This window comes from Helicoverpa armigera, chromosome 24, assembly GCF_030705265.1.
Source record: "Helicoverpa armigera isolate CAAS_96S chromosome 24, ASM3070526v1, whole genome shotgun sequence".
NCBI classification, from domain to species: Eukaryota; Metazoa; Arthropoda; class Insecta; order Lepidoptera; family Noctuidae; genus Helicoverpa; species Helicoverpa armigera.
This window is the reverse complement of record NC_087143.1, coordinates 5,645,042-5,671,606: the sequence shown is the minus strand read 5'-3', so window position 1 is coordinate 5,671,606 and position 26,565 is coordinate 5,645,042. Positions and strand designations below refer to the sequence as shown.

General features: G+C 37.0%; 1 protein-coding gene across 1 annotated transcript in view; it reads left to right on the top strand.

Moving 5' to 3' along the window:
- The window catches only part of LOC110378787 (cell adhesion molecule Dscam2), a 95,982-nt gene that overhangs the window by 18,292 nt on the left and 51,125 nt on the right, over positions 1 to 26,565 (top strand). The window contains exons 3-10 of the mRNA XM_064041237.1: positions 2,834 to 2,889; positions 3,358 to 3,449; positions 7,828 to 7,919; positions 9,466 to 9,617; positions 21,159 to 21,249; positions 22,632 to 23,046; positions 23,481 to 23,616; positions 26,282 to 26,401. Coding sequence (XP_063897307.1) covers positions 2,834 to 2,889; positions 3,358 to 3,449; positions 7,828 to 7,919; positions 9,466 to 9,617; positions 21,159 to 21,249; positions 22,632 to 23,046; positions 23,481 to 23,616; positions 26,282 to 26,401 — 1,154 coding nt within the window. The remainder of the gene's footprint in view (positions 1 to 2,833; positions 2,890 to 3,357; positions 3,450 to 7,827; positions 7,920 to 9,465; positions 9,618 to 21,158; positions 21,250 to 22,631; positions 23,047 to 23,480; positions 23,617 to 26,281; positions 26,402 to 26,565) is intronic.

The following is a 26,565-nucleotide window of genomic DNA, read 5'->3' as shown; positions in this document are numbered from 1 at the left end:
CGACGGATGTTTGAAAAACTTGTGTTTTATCTGAAGTTTAAATACACTGAGAATTTGTAGTTATGTTCTAAAGTAACTTACTGTGGAGGGCAAAGACCTTATCTATGTAATACCTTCCTAGTAGTTGTTTCTCGTGGCTTCATCCCGACACAATTAATTCTAGGACGAAGATAATAAGTTGCTTTCGTGTAATTCTGATGTTATTAGACCAAGTTTCATCAACATATGTACTGTAGGATTTGCTTAAAAGATCCAAATATACGTCTTCAAATGCATTTTTTTTCCATATGTATTATTGTGAAGATTTCATCTCTTCTATCGACGAACTTTAATTACTAGTTATATTCAGTCTTGTTACGAGGTTTATTACCTCTTAGAAGTTATCAACAAATAATAGTATGAGCTATTATATAACTTCAATATTGTCTCAAGATTTTCCTTACATGTACCTAACCGAATTGACCAACCAAGGTTCCCCACAATATGATCCAATTAATAAATAACACAATACGTCTTTTGTTTCAATAAAAAAGGCCTTTTAAAAGACGTTATTAAAAATTGGGCCGAAAACAGTCCCCTGAGGCATTCCTAATAAAGTATTTTTTATGCATTTATAACCATATTCATAACATCGCTATTATTTTTCGGAAGAAACATGAAACGATAATTTTGTAAGATAAAAATGCCATTAAAATAAAAAGCCACTTACCATAAAGGGACCAAAATAGTCCCTTGTGGCTTTTTGAGAGCAGAACTCAGGAAAATAATGTGAATAATGCGAGAGTACTAAAGGTTATATAAATGGCTTAGAATATAGAAGTAACGAAAAATGACTTTTCTGTTTTTCTGTCACACAGATTTATTTTTGCTGAAATGACTAAGTACCTACCTAGTAGTTGCCCAAAGCTTAGATAGGTTACTTACGACTCATTTTATTTGATTTCATTTAAATTGTTTCAGTGTTAAAACATTGTGAGAATTCGACAGTCGAGCAGTCTTATCTACTTTCGCATTAATGCCAATAATTTAAGAGTTGTTAGGGCCATATTTTTGAATCAATGTCCTAACCTATCAAACATAAACAACAACCTGTAGGTAACATAGAGACACGTTTACAACAAAATATATTTCTAAAAGTATCTAAAATTAGCTTAGCTTTACATTTTACTTTACCTACACCATAGGCACTGTAAACCAATAACTTAATTACACCGCTATCCCATAGCCTACCTTTACTCGCTCCAATTTACTACCCTTTAAAATGAAATTTCAAACGATGCTTTTACAGATTAAAAGCGCAGAGTTACAAAAACTAAAATCCATAAAAGGAGAAGAGAAAACTGTCGCGTCCCAAATGTGAATTTTTTCAACATTTTTGTCGAGTTATGTGGGTCAAAAGTTTTTGAATGAGCTTGCTATGATCCGGGTGTTTCTGCTGGGATGGGATTTCACTCGTAGTGTGGTGTCAATAATCTAAATATCTAAAGTAGCTACTATTGTAACAAGGTGAAGAACGGACGAAGGTGTTCGTGGCTCATCTCCACGCGTACATCAGCAGATTAGCTTACAAAAATAATTAGAAGAACACGCTTTTATAAATGCACGTAAAAATTATTACTGAAATTACTTTTCACACAGTCCTAACATAGTTATGACGTTGTGGGCTACACCATCAGATCAGTTCAACAGTACCATATTGTTTTATTATCATCAAAACTACAATTCTCAAAACTTTGTACAGTCATCAGAACAATGAAATACTGCATGTATACAGCTGCCAATTTTCATGACATTATATATGTATATCCTTGGAAGTCATCATAGATTCCATTACATATGTAGTTACATAAATGTCGACCTAATAAAAGCGTGATAGTCATTTATTTTTCCATCTTTCCTCAAAGTCAAAGATTTATTTGACGCGCAAAAGCAGCTTAACTTCTCCTCAAATGCCGATAATATCTTGTTGAATACCACAAGACTTCCCGACCTCCTAATAGCTAAGGATTATGAAGGTCATTGCACACGACGCTGATAATCGCAAGACCAGACCTTTCTGACCCTAGAACTTCAAAGGTCTACATCAAAGCCGATTTATATACGAAACAGATAGTTTGCCATACTATACAAATATCGGGATATACATACAAGCTTCTAAAATCGTCTTCAAAGACCAAGACTTCAAAGTGTATTGGATAGTAATAAGATTTTTCGACTCAGTGAGTTTCCAAATTATTTGTTAATCTTCAAAGCGGGTCAGGGCCTTATCAATGGTGTCTATAGATGTTACGTTATCTGGCTTTAGTTGGCGCTTCCAGTTTGCAAGTTATCTTTGTTGAGTGACTTTGCTTGTAAGGTCATGATCAAAAGGGGATAAATGGAACTGTTACTTAGCGTACTAAATTATTGGAGAAAGTCGAGAAGTGCCTAAGCAAAAATATTAGGCATCCAGCTAGTTTAAAACCTGCGATTGCGAGCTTCTAATCTACCTGGTGGAAAAGCATTTTATTTCATTCTATTATCCGTACCTTTGTTAAACATTTGTTTTTAATTTAAGGAAATAATTTGTAAAATGTTTTTTTTCTTCGATAATACATCAATAATAAGAAGAATACTTTAACAGCATTTTATCTCGGAAAAATCAGTTTCAGGTGGATCAAAAAGCCAAATTGGAGCAAAATCGGAAATTTTAAAATGTTCACCAACAAAATAAAATAACCCAATACACCTTCGTTTATATACAAAAATAAACCCAATTCATTAAAGCTAAAGTTTCATTTTAGGTACGGTTCATTAAAAATAATTGGTATCTTACCGTGATGTTTTTTTTCAGATCCGTTTACAGCATCGGAGATTACAAGATCGGGCAACAACGGGTTTTAACTAAAGGTAAGTAGGTCAAAAAGGGTCCTTTAAAAATTATTGAAGCATGATTAAAAAACACGGTGGACAAACCCATAACAGCTACCTATAAGATTTATAATTTACTAGGATTCCACCCGCGGTTTCACCCCCGCCGCGTGGCTATTATTTCCTGCGCATAGATAAAAATAGCCCATATAATTATTAGTAAATAGGCTATATTACTGCCAAGTTTCATCAAAATCTGTTCAGAAGTTATTGCGCGAAAGGGAAACAAAGTATATACCATAGTATACCATATATAGAGGTACAATCTTTCGCGTTTATAATTGTAGTAGGTTGGTTAAATATCATTATTTTTAAACGTTTTTTTTTTAAATTTAATATTTAAAAATGTAAGAAATAGGTATGTTGAGTAAAAATGTAGGATAGCAATATATGCTAAAAACTTAATTGTGAAAATTAATAACAATTTTCATTTTGTTTTTCTTGCAGATTATTATGATGACCATTATCGGTACAGAAGAAGTTTACAAATGATCATATCACAGCACTTCAGTGAGACAACTGTTATGCCCGGTGTTGATGTAAGTATGTAGAAAAAGGACTTTATTTACTACACACTATATACTACATTATGCTAGATGTGGAAACTTATGCTTGTACCGAGATATTTGGACCATGAGTCAAATTGGGCTCATTGTCCAACAGAATTATAGCATATGCCGTTGTGAAGGTTTTTGTTTGTACTAAAATTTTTACTATGGGCACTACCTTCAATTCCATGGCAAAAAAAAGATATGCACCTTAACAGGTTTTGTAGAAAAAGAATTGTTAGGATTCGTAGTGCGCTTGGTTGTTCATGACATAAAACCTAATTTGCAGGATTTGATTATGCTAGGATTATGGGACCACCTTCATCACCAGGTCAGGATCTGATGATGGAAACCCTGAGAAATCGAGGGCAACTTTCGAAAATTGTAGGCGTGCATAGGTTAAAAACTTGACAATGAGGTGTACGTTTGATAACACTATGCAACAGTGAAGGTTTGGAGCTGACCTGATGATGGAGACCGGAGAAGGTCGAGGGAACTCGACAACTGAATATGTAAACTACCTCGTGTTTGGGCTTATATTATTCGTATTGATGAGAACTTTCCACAAATGAGGATAGTGACAACTATGCTTGTCACTGAAAAGCCAAAAATAAAAAACTTTTTACAAAAAAATAAAACTGACTCCCAAAAACACTGAAAAGCAAAAAAAAACTATTCTTAGGTGCATCGGCAAAGAAGTCGGTGGCGTATAAACTCAGGAACATCCATAGGAGACATCAGGAGACTCCATCTCTAGCACAAAGAAGAAATCGTCCACGGACTGTCCTCGGTATCTATATAACGAAACTAAGGCACACACAATTTAATCCACCGGCAGGATATTTAGACGACATTATTATTGGTATTGATTGAAATGTTAACAAAAATAATTTTAACTGTTAGCAGTTGTTTTATTTTTTATGTATACATTAAACCTGGAATTAAAACTAGTTAAAGGTGTTCAATAATAAAACCTACAACGCCATAACAGCATTACTTTTTGCAGAATATTAGTTTATTTATGGTCGGAGAAAAATATTAATAGCAAAATAACCCAATGGATTCTTCGCAAAAATGAGTTTAAATCTTTATATTTAGTGCTTTACAAGTATATCCAAAGTGGTCTCATCTCTGTTGGTGGGTGAGCCCAGGCTTCATACATTTTTGCCCATGGTCCTTTAGCAATGTTAGTAAGGAAACTTGAAACTTGAGAAGGAGTGAAACTTTCATAAAATGAACGAATTTTTCATATCGGTTCAGCATTGGCTTAGTCTTTAGGGTACAAACAAAACAAAAAATTATATTCGTCATTATTATATTAGTGTAGAAGTATCTATAGATAAAAGCAAAGAACACAGCCAAAACCTTTTAAACGTCAACTACTACCTACCTAGCTTTTCTACCTCAAAAATCGTCTCAAAACTCCGAACAAGCATTAAAAACAACACAAACTTACTACTTCTCCTTTTTTAAACGTCGATGTAAAATACGATGTCATTTTGCCAATTCTTGGTTCGTAACAGAAAAATCCAATAACACATACTTGGGAATTCAGAAATTCTTGTCTTTTTACTTCAGTGGTGACTGTCGCCTCATAAATTCAAAGTTATTTTCCTAGACTTTCATTTCATGAGTGCATTTGATTTAGACATTAGAGTTCAGAAAAGAAAATTATTCATATAATAATAATTCTACGGTTGTATTTCTTGCCATTTTTATTGTAAAACTAGCTGATCAAAGCGGTTTCACCCGCGGCCCGGGTAAACTTTTTACCCGTATAAAACATAGTCCATGTTCAGCGCAGATAGTACAGTTTTCTAAAAGTGAAAGAATTATTCACATCGGTTCAGTAGTTCAGGAGCCTATTTGATTCGAACAAACAATCAAATCGTTCCTCTTTATATATTAGTAGGTATACCTTTGTTTACTCTATTAGTTATCCATAGGCGTCATCTAATTCGAGGCAAAAGTTGATCTCAATTGATTCAGTAATTATACAGTGAAAGCGTATCAAACTCACTATTTTATAAATATTCATAAGGATAGCTACATAGTTGGTAAGGGTAGTACGAAACTTAATGTTCTGAAAATTCATAAACGCGTAATTAAAACTCCTTCATTAAAACCTTTCTGAAGAGTTTATACTTAGCAGCTGTTAGTTACCGAAAAGTACAGAATATATTCTTACTAAGTATAATCATCGGCATGAATCTTGAGCGCTGACCTTCACCTGCCCAGAAGTAATTTATTGGGTCCCTTTTGTGGTATGAAGTGAGGCGCGGGGGCGGGCTAAAGCGGTGATTGGCCCGCAGCGCATCGCGTCATAGCCGTCACTCGGGATTGGTTCTTTGCTAATAAATCACTTCTGCGCAGGTGAAGGCCAGCGCTCAAGGTTCCTGCCGGTGATTCTACTAGTTAATTAGGTTACAGATAAAGCTACGAAATAACAGAAGAAAATATGTATTCCTACTAATTCACCATATATGATTTGAAACCAAAACAACCTCTTACTCAATTCTCAGCGTCAAAGAAAAGATGTATGTAAATAAATCTACGAAAATAAACAAGTACCACGTTATTATTCCGTAACTGCTGTTTCAGTAAAATAAACAAGTATATTTGCTTAATCAATTTAAAAATTACTTTATATTCCTACCCACGTTGACTGGAAATCTTAATGCTGTCTCAAGGTTAGAGCGCTTAACCCACTGGATCCGCTGATTGCACATCTCTAAGTATGAAGGAAAATCTGCCAATTTACTCATACATTTTTGAACCCACAGTTGATTGAAGCCCAATTAATCTATCACTATCTTACCATGACGAGTTTCTCCGTGTTTCGGGAGGCACGTTAAAGTGAGTTCCGAGTCCCGCCTGTCATTCAACATCTTTGGCAGTCGTTACAGGCAGTTAGAAGCCAGACAGTCTGACAACCAGTTTTACCAAGGAGTATCTAGGTATAGTTATCGGCACGAATCTTGAGCTCTGACCTTCACCGGCGCAGAAGTAATTTATTGGTCCCTTTTGTGGTATGACGTGAGGCGCGGGGGCGGGCTAAAGCGGTGATTGGCCCGCAGCGCATCGCGTCATAGCCGTCACTTGGGCTTGGTTCTTTGCTAATAAATCACTTCTGCGCAGATGTAGGTCAGAGCTCAATATTCGTGCCGATAACTATAACAGATAAGCAGTCGCTCCATGTAAAACACTGGTATCCAGCAGCATCTGATGAGACTAGAAGTTGACCCCACCAGACGTGACAAAAGGCCAAGGAGATGACAAGCAAACACTAGACACAGACATCTATACATGAGTGTCTATCGTACCTTTAACAAAGAGAAATGTACTTCAGTGGCATCTTCAGTTAGTTAACTGCTCTAAGATCCTGTCTCTAGGGAGCTGTAAGATTTTCCTGGGAAAAATTAGCATGTCTTCTTAGGCCCCTATAAATTTAATTATGTTGCTTTCCCTCGTTTAGACGTGATTGGGCAGCAAACAGCAGGGGTCTGCCATTTATTTGGGCTCTTATAATTTATGGATAAGTTACGACTAAAGCCTGAAATGCGGTTATAACTAGTTCTAGCCGGTTAGAGCTGGATTTAGCCGGTTACACTCCTTTTATACTCTCATTATATATTTCCCTGTTTACTCTCTTCTCAATGTACTCCCTATATACCAACTAGCCGTTTTCCCGCGGTTTCACCCACGTCTTGTGGGAGCTACTGCCCGCACCGGGATAAAATATAGCCTATGTTACTCGCAGATAATATAGCTTTCTAATGGTGAAAGAATATTTAAAATCGGTCTAGTAGTTTTTGAGTTTATCCATTACAATCAAACAAACAAAGTTTTCCTCTTTTTAATATTAGTATAGATATGTATAAGGAAGTACTTACTAAGTGACATCATCTGTCAGGCAATCCATCCATTTCATCGTTTCTCTCCTCTCACGGAAGGGAAAATATCAAAATCGGTTGACCCATTTTTGAGGTTCGTAAAACAAAAAGATCGTATTAAAAGGCACTTCTCTAAACATTACTACTAAATACTCGATGTTCAGTTGTAGTATTTTCGCCGGATGAAAAGTCCAGCCTTTTATAATGCATCTATACCAATAACGAGAAGTTATTTTATTAAACAATATAAAAGTCACCGGTTTCAATTGAAGTGCCATTTTAAATTCAACATTGTATTATATTCAACGGTTCTTTGTTTCTACGATTTTCAATTCTGTTCTTTTTACATCCAATTTTTGTCTCTATATGTTAAGAATTAAAGTTGATACTTGCTTGCAGGTTACTCAATTTCTATACAATATACATTCAATTTTGTACTTTATATGTTAAGTTTTAAGGCTGATATTTGCTTGCAGGTTAGTCTGCAATGTACGTTGAATGGGCCACATCCAGGCAGATTCGTGTGGGAAAGAGATGGAATTGTTATTTCGTCTAATACGGATTCGAGGTAAGTTTATTTTATTGCTTGTGCTATGATTATGTTTCATATTTAATAACTTTTATGGACGCAAAAAGCTATATATGCATATATTTTAATAGGTACACTAGCTAGCTGTTCCCGTCAGTTTCACCTGAATCCATAGGGAACTAATTGTCTCATAGTAGTGTAGCTTATCCGCTTATTCCCACCTGCTTTCCCGGGTAACTATCTTCTGCAACCGGAAAAAAGTAGTCCCAAGTGATTCCCCAGGCTCTAAATCGATATGGATTCCTTCATTAAAATCTCAACATTAGTTTTGGCTTAAAAACGTGACAGATAAACAAAGTCACTTTCGCATTAACAACTTATTCCTCATGCAGCCCCTTTTTTTGAGCACACTTTAAAGAGGAATAATAAGACATTTTTCCTTCTCCATTACCTTTTCGAATACTATTTCATTTCAAAATTGAATATGCAAGTCACTTTGAGATACAAAATCGATAGCCTCCGCAAGTCTTTAAGTAAATCTAGGGAACGATACCGTTTCGTAATAGAATCTATTCCGGGAACGTGTGTCTGAAAATTACAGCCATTTCTGTACAACAGTGAAGTATTTGTATGTATGTAGGTAGGTATTTCTGATGGGGATTAGTGAATGCTGTGTGAATTAAAATGGTGTAATACGCGATAATTAAAAGACACACAAACTATTTAAAAAATGTCTTTTATTTCACTGAAATTGGACAGCTGTTTTGCTCGCATCTCATGGGAGTTTCTTTCCGCAGCATAATAAAAAATAGCGTAACTATTGCCTTCCTAGATAAATGGGAAATCTACTGAATTATTTTTCTTATTGGCCCAATAGTTCCTCAGATTAAAGCGTTAATTACGCGAATGTTAATTTTTTAATTACTCAATAATTTTCTTGGGCTGTTTGTCTCCAAAACACTCTACAGAGCAACAGAAACCCCTAAGCTATTTTCTCATTCACAAACAATCATATTTGTTTCTATAAAAAGACCGAAAAATATCACTGCAAAGACACGTGGATATGAAAACGTGTGGAACAAACAAACAGTTAATTATATCGCAAACAATATCTGCATGTACAAATACGGATCAATTAAATGTCCTGATGAAACATGTTCCAGTTTTTTGTTGAAATGTCAAGTTTATTTCTTTAGTTACCGAACGTTTTTGTTTTGAGATGTTATTCTGATTGTGTATTTGTATATAACGCAGACATAACAATTTGAATGTCTATCTTTCATGCAAAATGTACTTACACGAGTTCTGATGAATCTTAACAGTACAGAATACCAGAATTAACGGTATGGAAGCTACCTTTCTCGAGACGAGATGACACACAGGACGGTTCTTCTTCCTGCCATATTCCCAATTACAAGGATTCGGCATCGGCCCAATATGTTTTACTATTCATTTGTTTTCCATTCCTCCGCTCGTCATACTTTAACTTGTCCTTATTATTAACCTGAAAACTGTTACTACGTGCACTTGAATAAATTCCATAATTACACCAGAACCTATTTCTAAACTGAACTCTTCATTCCAGATACACCATAGGTCAGACCATGGCTCCAGACAGCGGCGTGATTACGCAACTGAATATCTCACATTTAAGAGTAGACGATGGTGGTCTGTTCTCCTGTGTGGCGCATCATGGTGACAATGTCGTGGTACACCATGATAGGGTCAATGTTTATGGTGAGTTTGAATTTCTTTTGTTTTCTTTTGTGGCTACTTAGGTCAGGCCATCCCGAACCCCAGACCTTGTGCTCGGCGGCCGTGTTTGCGACAGCTAGACCAACGAGGCAGTTTTAGAAACTTTCACGGAGCAGCCCGGAGCCTGGACGTTGGTGATTGATACACCCGTGTAACGGAGAGCACGTAAATGTCAGTCCTGCGCCTGATCTCTCTGTGGTCGTGTCGGATTGCCGTCCCATCGGGCTAGCTGTGTGAAGGAATAGTGAGTGCACCTGTGTCTGCGCAAATGCGTGTGCACTATATGTCCGGCGCAGTTGGCTGATCTCCTTACATGAGAACAGCCGCCTTAGCCGATAATCGTCTAGGAGGAGGAGGACATCATCATAAATCGACTATATGAAATCGATCGATATCCAAAACGATTTTATGTAAATACTATACAAACTAGTAAGTAGTGAAGATGCATCACGTGCGGTAAGTAACAGTCGGCAGCTCGCTTCCAAAACGTGCCTTAACTGGGTATTTATAAAAACTACCCAAGTAGCAAAATGTAGCCCTGTAATTATCCTAGGAGCACGTATTTTTTAATCCTATAGAAATCCTGTAAACGATAATATAGCCGCATTTGGGCGCAGTTTATTGGACTATTTCGCCCTATAGTCGCTTTGTTATAATCCGGTAAAGTGCTATTTGATTTTATAATTACCTTATCAAGTGCTTTAACAAAACATATTTGACCTATAAAAATCCGGTAAATGCATCCAAAAAGAGCGATTGGTCCTTTTATGATCTGGCGCGTGCCGCTACTAGAGTAATTGGTCCTACAGTGATCAGCGTAATATCATTAGTAGATTCATTCAGTCGATCATTCGTTCTTTTTTCGTTAATTCATTGTACTGTGCTTGTGCATGACATTGAATCCTCTTTTATTTTCAAAATATAAGTAAAGTCACATTATAATAAGGTTTGTCATTATGTAACATTTGTCGTGTGCCTGTTTCGTAAAGAGTGCCTACACAACTTGCGAAAATAATTTTATTGATTAAATGTTAGACGATAATAAACATATCTTCATACGCCTTCAAAATTTAACATTTTCATTATTTGTTAATTCAGTAATAAATTAATAAATACCTGTCCTACATAGGGCGCCATTACATTGCATTTATCAGAACCTTTATATGACTTTTTAATCTAAGTTAAGACGCTTACATGACATACCTACGCCACCATATTTAAGTTTCAAGGTTCCTTACTTATAAAAATCAGAGGCTATGCTAGCTTGCTGCTAAGAATCCGTTAAGGGTCACGACTAAGATAAAATTGTTCTATAATATCTTTACCTCTAGCAGCTTTATCTGTGGCATTTATAGGAAGTGCATGTCTGATAGAAGAATGAAACAAGACGTTAACAAGATAAAACAATCTTACTAAATGCGATTATCGGATCAAAAGTCACACTTTGCTAATAACTTTTATAACTTGCATTTATAAGATTGATCCTTACTGACTGCTCTAGTAAGAGTCGTGTAAAATAATCCTATTGACATTTATAAAACTAAACTATACGGTCGAAAGTACTTGTAGTGCAAATCATCTTAAAAGATGCTTTAGCAGGATCAGTGGCCTAAGTTAATGCGTCTACTAGATTTCTATAAGGCGTGTAATCTTATTAGTCAATTGCTATAGGAGAATTTTGCTAGTTGGGTATCTACCCATCTGTTGTATATATGTGGAATAGGAATCTGATATTATTTATATGGACTTAGAATTCAATCTCTTATCGCAAATTAACGCAGAGATAGGTTATAGAAGTCCACCAAGAGAGCATGTATAGATGTCGCTCCCGACTGTTATCTATTACATACTTAGTCGTGGTTGAAATTACTCGTCATAGGCCGTCAAGTGGGTTTAAGAAAACTGACACTAGACTTTGTAATGTGATTAAACCAGCAGCTCACTGACAATGAAGTGAAGTGTGTCTCTGTTTCCATTGCTGAGGAAAGTCAACTCTTTTGTCATTTATTCAAAATCAAAAAATCAAAATCAAAAGTCATTTATTCAAAGTAGGCTGAAAATCAGCACTTTTCGAACGTCAATACAAAAGACAGCCCCCAAAACGCCCGCCCTTCACCACTTCCTATGTGTTTTTGTGACTTATGATCTTTGGTTATGAGAGATTTATATTTGATTATGAGAGTGAAGGGATAGGGAGTGCACCTGTGTCTGCGCAAATGCTCGTGCACTAGAATATGTCCTGAGCAGCTGGCTGATCTCCTTGAATGAGAACAGCCGCCGTGGCCGAAACCGGCCGTGGACGCCATTATTACATTATTATTATATTTCTTGATTCTGATAGAACGTAGAGGGAAATAAATCTGGACAAACATCGATATGGTCATGTCTCAAACTAGAAAGCCCTCATAAAAATACCTCCAATATTTATACAAATAAAAACTTTTATTAGAAAGAATTCTTTAAAATAGAAGAAAACACTTAGAAAACCAAACAAGAAGTTTCTGGAACCCAGTATGTTGTTTGTTTCGTCAATGGAAAAGTTTCGGTTTATCGAATAGACAATCTTCGGTTCGCTTTTTACGATAACTGAGATGAGGAAATCGGGATATTTGTTTTACCACAAGAATAAAGTTATTGCTCGTGCAAAACAAATTATTTTACATAAGGTATCTTTTAAAAAACCCTCATAATTACCACCTTTTGAGCAAATTAATAGAGACTGAAGCTCTCTAATGTTGCCATATAAGTATGTATAGGTATCTGTTTTCCTATCGAATTTCAATTTATATTTATGTTTACCATAACCAAAAGAAAATATTTAAAAAATACTTTTTTTTTAAAGAAACAAACGTCCTAATTTGTGCTATGTAATCAATAACGGCCCATCCGTATAAAAGCCACATCGGTACAGATAGACTAAACGATTCGCATAGGTAACAAATGTTAACTTTTCTTTTATTTACTTTTGGAGTTAAAAACAATAGGTGCTTTATGTAAAAAAAATACAATAGATAGGTACAAAATCTTGTTTTTCAAGCTTTAAAAAAAAGTCACATAAAATAAGAAGACATGGCTCAGAGAAGTTATAGCAGCTTCTACAACTTTTATGTAAGAAACTTGAAGCTGAACTCTATTAAAATAAAAATAGAATAACAAACAGATAAGGGTAGTTTACAAAGTTTATCTTCTTCATAAAGTTTTCATATTGCGGGTTTGTTAGGGCGAGTACACACTTAAACTATCTAAAGTATCAGATGTTAATATTAAACAAAAGTAAAACAAAAATCATTAACAAAATCTCTTTGAGAAATATTATTATCCCTGTACAGATGTGGCCCAAAACTACACTAAAGTATTTTAAGCTACCTAATATGACCGTAAGTATACTGCGTCCCATTGAAACTACTCCGCGCACCTGGATAAGAGTAGCCTCTACTCTAGGCTATGAAGTCTATAAACTTCCTTAAAATGGGCAATCTAACACAAAGAATTTTCCAATCTGGATCATTCGTTTCGGATATTTTCTCGTTCAAACTAACAAAACAGGTTCCCTCAGCTTTATAAGTAGGTTAGGGGTCTTATCTAAAAACTTTCTTAGCCTTTGTAATGGAATAGCTATCATCATTGCAAGTAGAAGTTTTACCTTCTTCATCTTCTTTCGTGTCTATGACATAGTGAGATTACACTTTGTCAGCCCAATATGCCGTCACAGCGAGAGCACTTCCAGATGCGCTCATTAGGTCCTCCCGCGAGCAAGTTGAGCGATGAGGTGGGACATGGTCTGCATAGCAACCCCGCACTCGCACCCAAGGTCCGCCCCGCCCGTGAAACCCCACCTGGACCGATTGTCTTTGCTCCGGCCGACCTGCGTTCGGAGTCTGTTTAAGGACTGCTAAACTCTTCTCGTTTCACCTTACGCTACGATAATACGGAAATATACTATTATTTCGGTCACATGACCCAGACTAGTTTGATGAATCAATATGAGATACGGACATTGATCCCTGTGCTTGTTAGTACGAAAATGTCTATAAAATGAGCTTCTTAAGGTAACTTTTAGGTAACTGTCTGTTTTCTGATATACACACTGAGAGAAAAAGCATTTGATCTTAACTGTAACATCTGAGGGCACGGCAGTGCCCCAGCCAAGACTCGAGCAAAACGGGCACGGCCGTACCATCTTTTCTCGAAGCGTTTCGCGGCTATTTCAGCCCCCTGTATCTTCCACGTGAACAAAGCTAGGAGTTTAGGTTTTCGATGACCAAGAGAAAGTATTAGAACAAGCTCAGACTCAAAATTACAAGACATTTGAATAAATAGTTTACGAGTTATGAGCCATCAAAGTTACACCATTTTGTCACTGACTCACTCACTGACCGATCATCAAAAGTCTAAGGTACTTCTAGCAAACTTAGAACCTTCAAATTTGGCACCAAGATAGGTTATTAGCTACATATAAAGGGAAAATTATAAAAACCTTAAAACTTAATAAAAAAATAGGAAACAAATTTATATTTGCGGTTTTTCAAGAACGTTGTGTATGAATCTTGACTGCATTGATAACTTTGTTATTTATTTATGTACAAAATATTACTATTTGTTTTATTGTTACGTAGTCGAATATACCACTATTGTTATTATGTATTAAATATACATACATATGAATAAAAAAGCTAGGTTAAAATGAAATGAATAATGATAAAATCTTTCATATTATTGCAGTGCGATAAATACGGCATGCTCGCTCGATAGATGGCGTTGTCCTGGTCTGAATCGCGCTATGGTTTCGTTACATAGTTAAGTATATGTAGTACTTAAAAAAAATAATATAATTTCATGTGATAGCGCCATCTACCTCTGAAATAAATCTCTTTTATTCTAAAAGATCCTCCTCCGAGCCTTTTTTCCCAAACTATGTTGGGGTCGGCTTCCAGTCTAACCGGATGTAGCTGAGTACTAGTGCTTTACAAGGAGCGACTGCCCTGCCTGACCTCCTCAACCCAGTTACCCGGGCAACCCAATACCCCTTGGTTAGACTGGTGTCAGACTTACTGGCTTCTGACTACCCGTAACGACTGCCAAGGATGTTCTATGACAGCCGGGACCGACTTTTATTCTAAAAGATATTCGATTCAAAAATTCGACAATTTCGAAATTTTTTAGTTTATTTAAAAAAATGTTGTTTTCGTGCTACTTTAGGTGTACATATTTAGTTTGTTATATATTTAGAGAAGAAAGAGACCTACAAAAAATAAATTAGATCCCACCAAAAACATTAAATGTAAAAAAAAGCCAATCCTCTACGCAATTCCTCCACCGTAAAAAGTTTTGAGATCGCATAGAAGCCAAGTCCTGTTCAACTTTATTTGTAATAATAAATCAATATTTTGTGACTATATCAATAGTTTTTTTCACATTACAATAATATTGTCTTGGCCATGAGCACAAGTTAAAAGTCGCTCCTTGAAATAATGTGTAAATACTATTGAATTGATAAATTCTATATGGACATGATTTTACGATTGGACTGATTGGAATTTGAGATGACCATGGACTAAACATGCATACATGTGCAGTTCATTGATGTTGGATGATACTGACTGTCGGTCATTTAGTAACAATTGAATAAACTAAAAGTATTTAATTCTGTGATATTAAACTTCATGTTTGACTTTCACCTCTCCAAGTTATTGTGCTCATGGCCAAGTCAATATTATTGTAATGTGAAAAAAACTATTGATATAGTCACAAAATATTGATTTATTATTACAAATAAAGTTGAACAGGACTTGGCTTCTATGCGATCTCAAAACTTTTTACGGTGGAGGAATTGCGTAGAGGATTGGCTTTTTTTTACATTTAATGTTTTTGGTGGGATACAATATATTTGGCACACAAATAATATTCTAACAAAATACCTATATGAGAAACTATTTACCATGAAAATATTACAAAATAGCCTAAGTATGTCCTTTCTCAGCATATCAGTGTACCAAACATTCGTATCAGTTCGGACAGACACAGTTACTTTCGCTTTTAAAAAAAGGATATTATTTATGTAGATACTACTGTAGGTACAAAACATTGAAGAAAATAGGTATCTAATGATGAACCAAAGCTAGCTAAAAGCCGGCATTAAACCTCACATTCCAGTCTTTGACATTCCTATGTTAAACCCAAGTCAACTTAAAAAAAGGACTCACACTTACCCGTCCTTCCTTGCTAATTAATACAGGATTTGACTGGAAGGCTAATGGCTGTACCTACGAGCCAAGGAGAACAAAATGACTAGCGGAGGTGCCATAGCGGAAAATCTGCTAAGAATACGATACTATGTACGCCTTTGTAATACCAAAAATCGTTGACAGATATCTCAAAACACCCGAACGCCTCGTTAGTTCACTGATCGTTTTAGTCATACCCACCGTACCTAGAAGACCGTACCCGTTTGACCTAGAAGAAGGCGCCTGACCTACCTGTATTACGGCATCTCTGCTCATATTTCCTTACTCTGTGGTTCTAGAACACTGAAATAGCCAAATGAAGCTAGCAGGCTAACGATCTAGCGGCTAATTGGGCTAAATTTGTCCCAAATAGTGCACGGCCGACGTTAAGTTAAGCAGGAAATTGAATTGAAGAGGTTCCTATTTAGTAGAACGACAATTTTAGCTGTAGGAATTGTCATTATTGAGCGTGAATTTGAATGGATTTATCCATTTCGTAGGCTTTGTTGTTTCACTCGCGTCCCGTGGAAACTATTGCAACTTTGCAAGTACCGGGATAAAATATAGCTTAACGATAGAAGGAGTTTAAGCGCAGGTTCCCATCAGTGAAAGTATTTTTTGAATCAGTTCAGTAGTTTCAGCGTCATACTAAGACGAGTAGAAACAAACAAATAAATGTGTCTTCTTTATTATATTAGTACCTATCCGCACAAATATATTATGTATGGTGTACGAGGAACAACTAGCATAGGTAATTATGTACGAAAAATATATAAGTACAAAAAAAATCGTTTCAATATTGGACGGGTTGAAAATCGGATAACTATCTATTATTATCCGATTTAAAAAGCCCTATAGCGTATAATTCAAATATCAGTCAAGCCAGCCATGATGATTTGCGTCCCTTAAACTAAAAACCATAAAATTAACCGTAAAAGCAAAAGTATACTTTTTCCACGTTATCTATACTTCATTTCCATCCAGTACTTGATGGTTACGAGTTTTAAAGCGAAAGATTCAACCTATTTTCTTTAGAAGCCATAATATTTTATGTCCAATTGGAATATTTAATGCAATTCGCTTCGTACCTATAAACCATGGTTATGTTGTTTTAAATTTAAAATCTACGAGAGAATTGGGGTTTTGAAAATTATAGGTAGATTGGAAATGCATTTTCTGAATAATTTATCTACTCAAAAAGAATATAAAAAAACATTTTTTTAACCGACTTCCCAAAAAGGAGGAGGTTCTCAATTTATTTATTTATTAATATGTATTTTTTAAAGCATACGTTTCAGAACAGTAATAATTTAGTTAGAGGCCATGCTAACGCCTAGGGACGTCTCTACCTTTCTCCAATTGTGGCGGTTTACCGTTCCATTGGATACAGGGAGGTAGAGATAAGAGTGCACCTGTGTATGCACACACTGTCGTTGCTACGTTTCGTGCACTTTAATATCTCCTGCGCAATTGACTTGGTCTGCCAAATGGACTCCGATTTAGCCCTGCGGCGATGGGCAGAGGTAGAGAGGTCCGGTTGTGATGCCAACTTGGCTTTGTCTGATGTCTACACGCAGGCGACCTAGAGTAGATGGTCGCTTTGCACTGCATTGGGTTAACAGTGCAATTCGGCAGCTCCCTGGGTGACGAAGCAGCTCTATTTAGAGAGGCCCTGCTTCCCCCAATCCGGGGAGGGGACTAGAAAAGGTGTCCTAAAAAAGGCTTAACCCTGTATAAAAAGAGAGAGTAACCACGGCTGTCTCTGCATCAATAACTCGTGGTCGAAAGATACATAATAATCTCAGACGGAAACCCGTTAAAATTAATAATATGACCTTTGCAGCGTGGAATGTGCGAACCCTCCTTGATCGCGAAAGTAGCCTGTGTCCTCCTCGTAAAACCGCTCTCGTATCGAGAGAACTCCGACGCTACGGTGTGCACATCGCTGCTCTTAGTGAGACTCACTTGGCAGACGAGGGGGAGAGATTGGAGCGCTTGGGCGGATATACTTTCTTTGGAAAGGTACTCCGTCCTCAGAGCCTAGAAGATCCGGGGTTGGATTCGCGATCAGCAACCATATAGCAGCTAAATTAGAGGAGTATCCTATCCACATCTCGGACCGCGTCACCACGCTGCGCCTACACCTCGATAATGGCAATCACCTTAATATCATCAGTGTTTATGCACCAACGCTCGACAAGGATGATGAAACCAAGGCCAAGTTTTACGAAGAAGTTACGCAAACCCTATCAAAAATTCCCCAAAGGGAACAGATACTTCTGATGGGCGACTTCAATTCGCGAGTCGGACGTGACTTTGAAGCTTGGCCAAAGGTCTTGGGAAGACATGGTGTCGGTAACATAAATAGTAATGGACAACTCCTGCTATCTCTCTGTGCCGAATTCGAACTGGCCATCACCAACACCATGTTCAGACTCCCGGCTAAATATAAAACTACCTGGATGCATCCGAGATCGAAGCATTGGCACCTGATTGATTTCATAATCGTTCGGCAAAGAGACATTTCCCAAGTACAGATTACACGTGTTATGCGTGATGCTAATGCAATGTGCTCCACGGACCACCGTCTTGTTGTCACCAAGATGAAGCTTCGTTTATATCCTCCTCGCAGATCTCATGGAGTGAAGCCTAAGTGCCTAGATTTGGAAAAATTTCAAAGTTTGGAGGTACGCGACAACTATATACAGGCAATTAGTGATGCGATCCAGCTAATAGACGTTGAGCATGGTGATTCTGTAGCTAACTGGCATACCCTCTCGACCGGATTAATCGCTAGTGCTTCGCAGACACTGGGTGTCAAACCTGGTAGACACGAAGACTGGTTTGATGAAAATGATAAAATACTAACAAAAGCTATCCAGAATCACCGCTCCATACTACGTCAATTTAGGGACGATCAACAAGCGGAGCGTGTTAAGCAAAGTGGAGCCGAGTTGCGGAGATATGTACGGGAAATAAAAGACAAGTGGTGGCGTCAAAGGCCGAACGTATGCAGTGGCTCTCTGACACGAAACAGCTAGGTGCGTTTTATGATGAGGTTCGCAAACTGGTCGGTAAAACCAGTCGTACAAGAGTACCCTTAAGATCTCATGACGGCACACAGCTAATGACCAACAAGCAGGACGTACTTAAGAGATGGGCAGAGCATTTCAACGACTTGCTCAATGTCGATAGAGCTGTGGACATGTCGTTTATCTGCTCGATGGCATCACTGCCCACTGTCAAGCAGCTAGACGATCCACTGACCCTGCGTGAGGTCATCGTCGCCGTTCAACAACAACAGAACAAAAAAGCGGTCGGCATTGATAATGTTCCTGGAGAGTTGCTGAAATATGGGGGTGCGGAGTTGCATGAGACCATTTGGAAACTCTTTGCAAAGATGTGGAACGAGGAGCGAGTACCTGATGAGTTTCGAGTCTCTCGGTGTGCTCCTTGTACAAGAACAAAGGCGACAAATCTGACTGCAACTCCTATAGAGGTATCTCTCTAACCTCTCCAGGCAAAACCTTTGCACGAATTTTACTGAACCGCTTGATGCCCTTGTCTGAAGACATACTGCCTGAAACCCAATTTGGCTTCCGGCCGAATCGAGGTACGTGTGAGGCCATCTTCTATCCGTCAACTTCTAGAGAAGAGTCGTGAGCAGAGTCAACCATTGTTTCTTTGCTTTGTTGACTTGGAGAAAGCTTTCGACTCGGTGCCGCGCAAAGCCTTATGGGTGGTACTAGCGAAACTTGGATGCACGGACAAGTTTATAAGAATGATACGACTTCTGCATGATGACATGCGCTGTTGTGTCAGTGTGCAGGGCGAGGACTCGGAGTTCTTTAAAGTGAGCTGCGGTGTGAAACAGGGCTGCGTGCTCGCTCCAACTCTCTTTGCCCTGTACTTTGCAGTTGTCGTTCGGGAAGCCTTGCAGACTCTGTCCGAAGGTATCCGTATTTGTTTTCGTACCGATGGCGGAGGTGTCTTCAACCTAAATAGACTCAAGGCTCGCACAAGAGTGTCTCACGCGACTATCACTGAGATGATGTATGCAGATGACTTATGTTTTGTGGCGGAATCTCCAGATGGGCTGCAGAGGCTTATGTCGAGACTACTGCAGGCATGCAGCAGATTTGGCCTGAAGATAAATGTCAAGAAAACCGAAGTCATGGCACTTGATACTGTGAACAGTGCCCCAGTTGACATTAGACTCGGAGATGTCTCGCTTAAGCAAGTAAACCAATTCAAATATCTTGGCAGCACCATAACATCCAGGTGTCTCCTTGATAACGAAGTCAACAGCCGAATAGGAGCAGCTGCTGCAGCTTTTGGTAGACTTCGTGCCAAGGTGTTCCGCTCACATGACATAAAGCTCTCTACAAAAGTAGCTGTGTACATGGCAATAGTTCTGCCAAATCTCCTATATGCCTCTGAGACTTGGTGTCTGTACCGCGAGCATATTCGGACATTAGATAGATTCCATCTAAAATGCCTACGTGACATTATGTGCATCCAGTGGTCGGACCGTGTTCGTAACACGGAAGTACTTAGACGCGCTAATGTCAGCGGTATTGAGGCCTATCTAATGCGTCGGCAGCTGCGCTGGGCTGGTCATGTCTCCCGGATGTCAGATGCCCGAGTAGCAAAGCGCGTCTTCTACTCAGAGCTGGAGACTGGCAAGCGTAAGCAGGGTGGTCAACGTCTGCGGTACAAAGATGTGCTGAAACGCCACATGAAGAGATGTGACTTAGATCCGTCACACTGGGAGGCTATGGCGGCAGATAGGACCAAATGGAGGCGGACTATTAAGGACAAGGTGTGCGAGTTTGAGAGCCGGCGGAGAGAACAGCTCGACGCTAGGCGAGATGAGCTGAAGGCCCGACCACCCGCGGCCATACAATACACCTATATCGGAGGAGTGCTGACTTGCAGTGAATGTGGACGGACATTCACTGCAAAAATTGGCTTTGTCAGTCACTGGAGTCTGGGATCCAAGTCGCTGTGGCCGAAATCGGCCAGGATCAATAATAATAAAAAAAAAAAAAAAATAATAATAATTGCCTCTTTAATTAATATGTTTAATGAATGAATCCAAAAATATGTATCTATCTTTCAGAGTACAAAATTTCTTTCGAACTCTTAATCTCCCATAATCAACCTAAAATCTGTAAAGAAAATTATTCTATAAAAGAAATCTATTCTCATTTAAAAATCAATACCTTACACAACATAAACTTTGAAGCCAATTTCATCACCCTGTATAAAGCGTTTGACACAAACTATATTGTTCTAGGTCCACCCTATATAAGAACGTTGCCGCCTTTCAAAGTGCAGAGCGGACAAAGTGTCACGCTGAAATGCCCCTACTATGGATATCCAGTGAGGTAAGGAAGATTTATTCATGTGTTTAGGTAAAAGAGAGAATAGACAAGACAAGACAATAAAACGTAGTATAAATATTCAGTATTGATACTAACCAAATGGCAAATGTAATGAGGTATTTTGAGCAGCATTATTTCAACCTCAATGATATGAATTAATGTTAGATACCTAGATACACAATCTGAGCGCAGCGTAGGACGTCCACCAACAAGGAAGACGCCGGTATCTGCGGAGATCTAAGGGGGAGGCCTATTTTCAGCAGTGGATGTCCTATGGCTGAGATGATGATGATGATAATGATGACACAATTTGACGATGATAATGGTTCTTAAAATAGAATTGATTCAAAAGTAAATTAAGATTGAATTCTTTGATAATAATTTCTTTTTTTTCAAAGACAAAATTAAAATCAATGAAACCCATCAAACTCAAGGTTCTTCCTTACAATGGGACCCACTGCCTTTGTCGTAACCAATATTATTTTATCTTTTGAAATAACGCTCCTTTTTATCTCAAAACCGTTACTTATAAACAATAATATTTCGGTACATTTATGAAGACCATGTTTAACATTTGATGTCTCTTTTACGATCTCGTCCCCAAGAAACTTACATGAAAAATTTTATAGCAAATAAAGAGCGAACGTGTTCCAAAAAAGTCCTATATTTTTCCGATATAGTCTTTTGTTTTTCGCATTTTTTTTTTGTTTGTTGTTTATAAAACTAGGATATCGCTATACGGCTAATTGGGAAAAAGTTGAAAAGTTCGGTCCAGTATCGGGGTTTTTGGAAACTTTTACGTAGTTATCCGCTACGGGGTACAAAGCTGAAATATCTGCATGCAAATCAAAACCCGATGAATAGTGTTATCTAAAAGTTGGTCTTTGGCAGAAAAACGAGTAGTTTATACAACGCCAAAGCTTTTTTATTTGGTGATATACAATAGTGAATCCAAAAGTTATAAATTACATCAACAGGTTTTTTCTTCATGTTACCTATACATAGGTATATGGATTCAAAAGCTTAACCGTTAATAATGACACAACAATTAAATACCCTAGGTAGGTTTGAAAATTGTTAAGCAAGCTAGCATATGCTTTTGTTTGTATGTTTGTATTTTGCTATTTTTTATCTGCTTATATAATATACATACAAAATATTATGTATTATTAATGCAAAAAGGAGCAATATAAATACAGTAATCATCATTAAAAATTCAAAACACATTTAAGGACCCCAGCATAATATAATCTGTATCTAATGCGTCCTTCCATAATGCTTACTTCGCAGAACCACTCAGAACATTTTCCTTCACACCAAATAATACAATATTATCCTGTATTCCAATATTTACCAAACAGCTGCTTTAACGCCTCTATTTACAGGGAAATTACTTGGGAATACAAAGGCAAAGAAATAAGCACAGATATGCCAACACAGAATAGGTACAAAAGAGATAGTAAAATGGGTAGTAAAGAGATATTTGGGAGGAAACCTAAGTTAAGAGAGAAGAGAGATGTACCTCTAGTAACAAATGATGGTGTGTTGAATATACCTAAAGTTTCGAAGGCGGATAACGGAGCTTCGTACTCGTGTGTAGTAAGGAGTCCTTCAGGTGAGATGGCGAAGAGATCGTTTGAGTTGCATGTAGTTGAGGCTCCACAGTTGGAAGAAATATTGTTGCCGACGGATTTACAAGAAGGACAAATCGTGCAGATACATTGTAATCTTAAGAGCGGGGACTCGCCGGTTTATTACTCGTGGTTGAAGGATGGCAAGAAGATTCCGACGCATTTGAAGGTAATATTTGTCTTGTAGTTGAGATGTTTTGTTCTGTTGACAATGTTGAAAGATACGATTGAATGAGTAAAATAAAACGTCGTTGGTAGTAAAATTCCGTTGCGATACAAGGTACAATTTTCTTCAGATGATACTTAATTATTAGCACTTATACATAGTGTTGACGGATTTGTTGAATAACGCAGTCGCCAAGGTAATTCTGCTATTTTAAAAGACATAAAAATTACAATTTGAAAAAATAACTAATAATTTGTATAATTTATTCTCACTTGACACGTTTACCGCCAATTTTCTATTAAAACAATTGCATTTCTATTAAACTGCTTCGGATTATTTTATCTACTTAAAATCATTTGTGTTTCTTTCCATTTTATCTCTTTAACTTCGACATTAGAATTTCTATTAAAATCTCTAACACTTTCAACTATTTTCAGATCGCAGAACGAAGCCTAGAAGTTTTCAGTGTCCTAATAATAAAGAACGTATCTTTAGATCATTGCGGCACCTATACATGTGTTGCTGCGAACCACGTTGCCAAAGTGAATCGGACAGTCAACCTCTACATCAAAGGTAATATACCCAAACTATTGCATTGAAAATTGAAACTTATGTTCTAAAGAGTAGGTTCCCATTTGCAATGTTTGAAAATTGTAGTTGTTACCATTTGGTCTGCTGATGTCATTTGCTGTGCAAACCATTTTCATATCGTTTATCGTTTTTAGTAGTTCTGTACTGATGCTGAGTATCATTTCCAATGCGATATTTATGTAAAGTTCCGATTGATAAGTTTTGTGAAAGCTTATTTCAAATTCGATTTTAAGTATGGCTGTATATGAATACTGAAAAGCAGCATTTAAAATTCGAACGTTTTTCCTTAATTTTTTAAAGTCAAAGTTATTTATTGGAAACATGGCTAATAAGTACATAAGACATGATGATCTTCGTTGTCACATTTACATATTACTTCGATTGAAGGTAAGGTAATCGGATCAAAATATACTGAAAAAAAAATATTGTGAAAAAATAAAATTCACAGTAGCCTCACATTCAAAGAGAACACTGAGCATCAGAAATATTGCCTTAATATACTTCCTCTAAAATAATTTAAGTAACCTAATATTCATATCACCTAAAACTACAATATTCAGTAGCACTAAGTTCCATTTGACCTAACCCCAACCTAGATAAGAAAAGGCTACCTAGATACTTCATACCCTTATTACGTTCTCATCTACCTACAAAATGACACCATAAAAAACCTGTTAGTACAAAATAGCACAATTCTGCTTGAAAAACTCTGCAGTTTGCAATTTAATTTTTAATTGGTGTCAAGTTGTTTCCTTTCTGAAGCTTTGACTTTTATTTTTGACTTTATTATACCTATCAAAAAGGACGGCTTTTCGTTAAATTCTGAAATGAATATCTTTTGACGGTAATTGGTTATTTAAAGGTAGGACAGCTTGACGCTAAGTAACAACACGGGTCGATTGATCATAAGTTTAAGCAACTGTTGGTTGGTCCATGATAGACCATCTTGTCATGACGCGTTCCTCTGTGTTTCGGAAAGCACTTCATTGGCTGTCATTTCATTTCATTTGGTTGCCTGGTTTAAAAGATAAGACAGGCAGTCGCACCTTGAAATCGCTCCATGTCATTCATATAGGGACTCGTCATGACACAGAAGGAACTATTCATGATCGACTCGTGTGGCTGTTACTTAGCGACGAGCCATAGTCAATTATCATCCTCCGAGCCCTTTTCCCAACAATGTTAGTGTCGTCTTCCAATCTCACCAGATGTAGCTGAGTATCAGTGCTTTACAAGGAGCGACTGCCCTACCTGACCCCCTCAACCCAGTTACCCAGGCAACCCAATACCCCTTGGTTAGACTGGTGTCAGACTTACTTACAAGCCATAGTCAATATAATTGGAACAAAAAACGGGCAGACGATTTGAGAACATCCTGCTGTTTATAAAAAGAAACACTCTGTAAAATTAATTCCATAATGAATATTTAATATCACATTTCTCTCAGTAGAGACGTGAATTGAGATTTTTATGATATTTTCCGATATTTATGATTTTACCTTTATTGAAATCGAAAGGTCTCATAAAATATTTTATCGTCATTTTTACAATTCAAGATGATATTGAAAGGTCCTTTAAAACTGTATAATATTGTCTTTCAATATTGAAAAGATTGTCAATTTTGTTTTTGTCCTGTGTCGACTTTTATTCAACTTTTACAAAGGACCTTTTTATTTGGATGAATTTATGACATTTGTAGTAATGTAAAACTTAACTTTGAGATATAAAAAATAGTTCAACAGTAGCAGATAAATACATTGAGTAAGATATATTCTACATTAAGTAGGTAATTGGCAAATATATCAGAAGTCCTGATTTTGATTTTTGAAATGAATTTAATTTTGCATGACATTTTCAGAATAGGAGACATAACGTAAAAAAATCGTAACAAAATATCTTTTTTACAAGAAATATTTTAACGAACGCTTTTTAAAGCGAAAATCTGGCAATTATTGTATTAAAAATTCTCTTTATTCCCCAACAATATTGAGTTTCATTATTCGGCGTACTAATTAAAATCTTCGCTACTGCTTTAATAATAAACGGTTACAATATGTTTTCATTCACGATTATTTTGAGCCAAAATTTTCATAAAAGTAATATTTTCTTGATGATCTTATATACCTATATGTTTACATTATGACTTGATGAGAAAAGGGATGGCCTTAATTTTCTTCGAAAAGGACGCTTTTTTATTTATCCATTTAATTGAGGCATCAAGGCCCATATCATATAGAGGTACCTTTAAAAAACTTAAACATACTATAAATATATGACAAACATTATGTAAACTATAAAGATTATGACATACCAAGAAAATGTGTACGCATTCGCGAACGAAGGTTGCAGTTTCGCGGATGTTTCAGAATTGTTCGCACTCAATTTGGTACTGTTTGCTAGAGTAAGAATACCAGAAGAGATAGTACCTTTGTGAAATCTTGCCTTTATACTTTTAACTCACTTTATTTGAAGGCTATGTATAGCTAGCTAATGAAAGAGTCAAGAAAGACAACTTTTTTCTTATAAAAAGATTTCTTATAAATCTTCTATATTTACATGCATAAGAGACTTGTTTTTTGTTTTATTTTAATTGTTATACATAAAAGAGTATATCTATCTATACTTAAATGGATTATACTTCTCACAGTGGCCCCCAAATGGAGTGAAGAACCGCAGAACTCTTCCCTCCTCCTCGGGCGAGGAGGTCACATCTCGTGCAGTGCTAATGGCTACCCGCAACCACAGACGCACTGGTTGAAGAAAGATAGTGAGTATTTTTATTAAGGATATATGTACAACATAGATTTAACAGAATTTCAGCTACTTTCTGCGCTTGAGGTCACACAGTTGCAGGTTTGACTTTCAACATTGCTGCTAGAAGGGATACGAGCGAACCTATATTGAAATTAGCTGTCATTTTTAGGGTTCCGT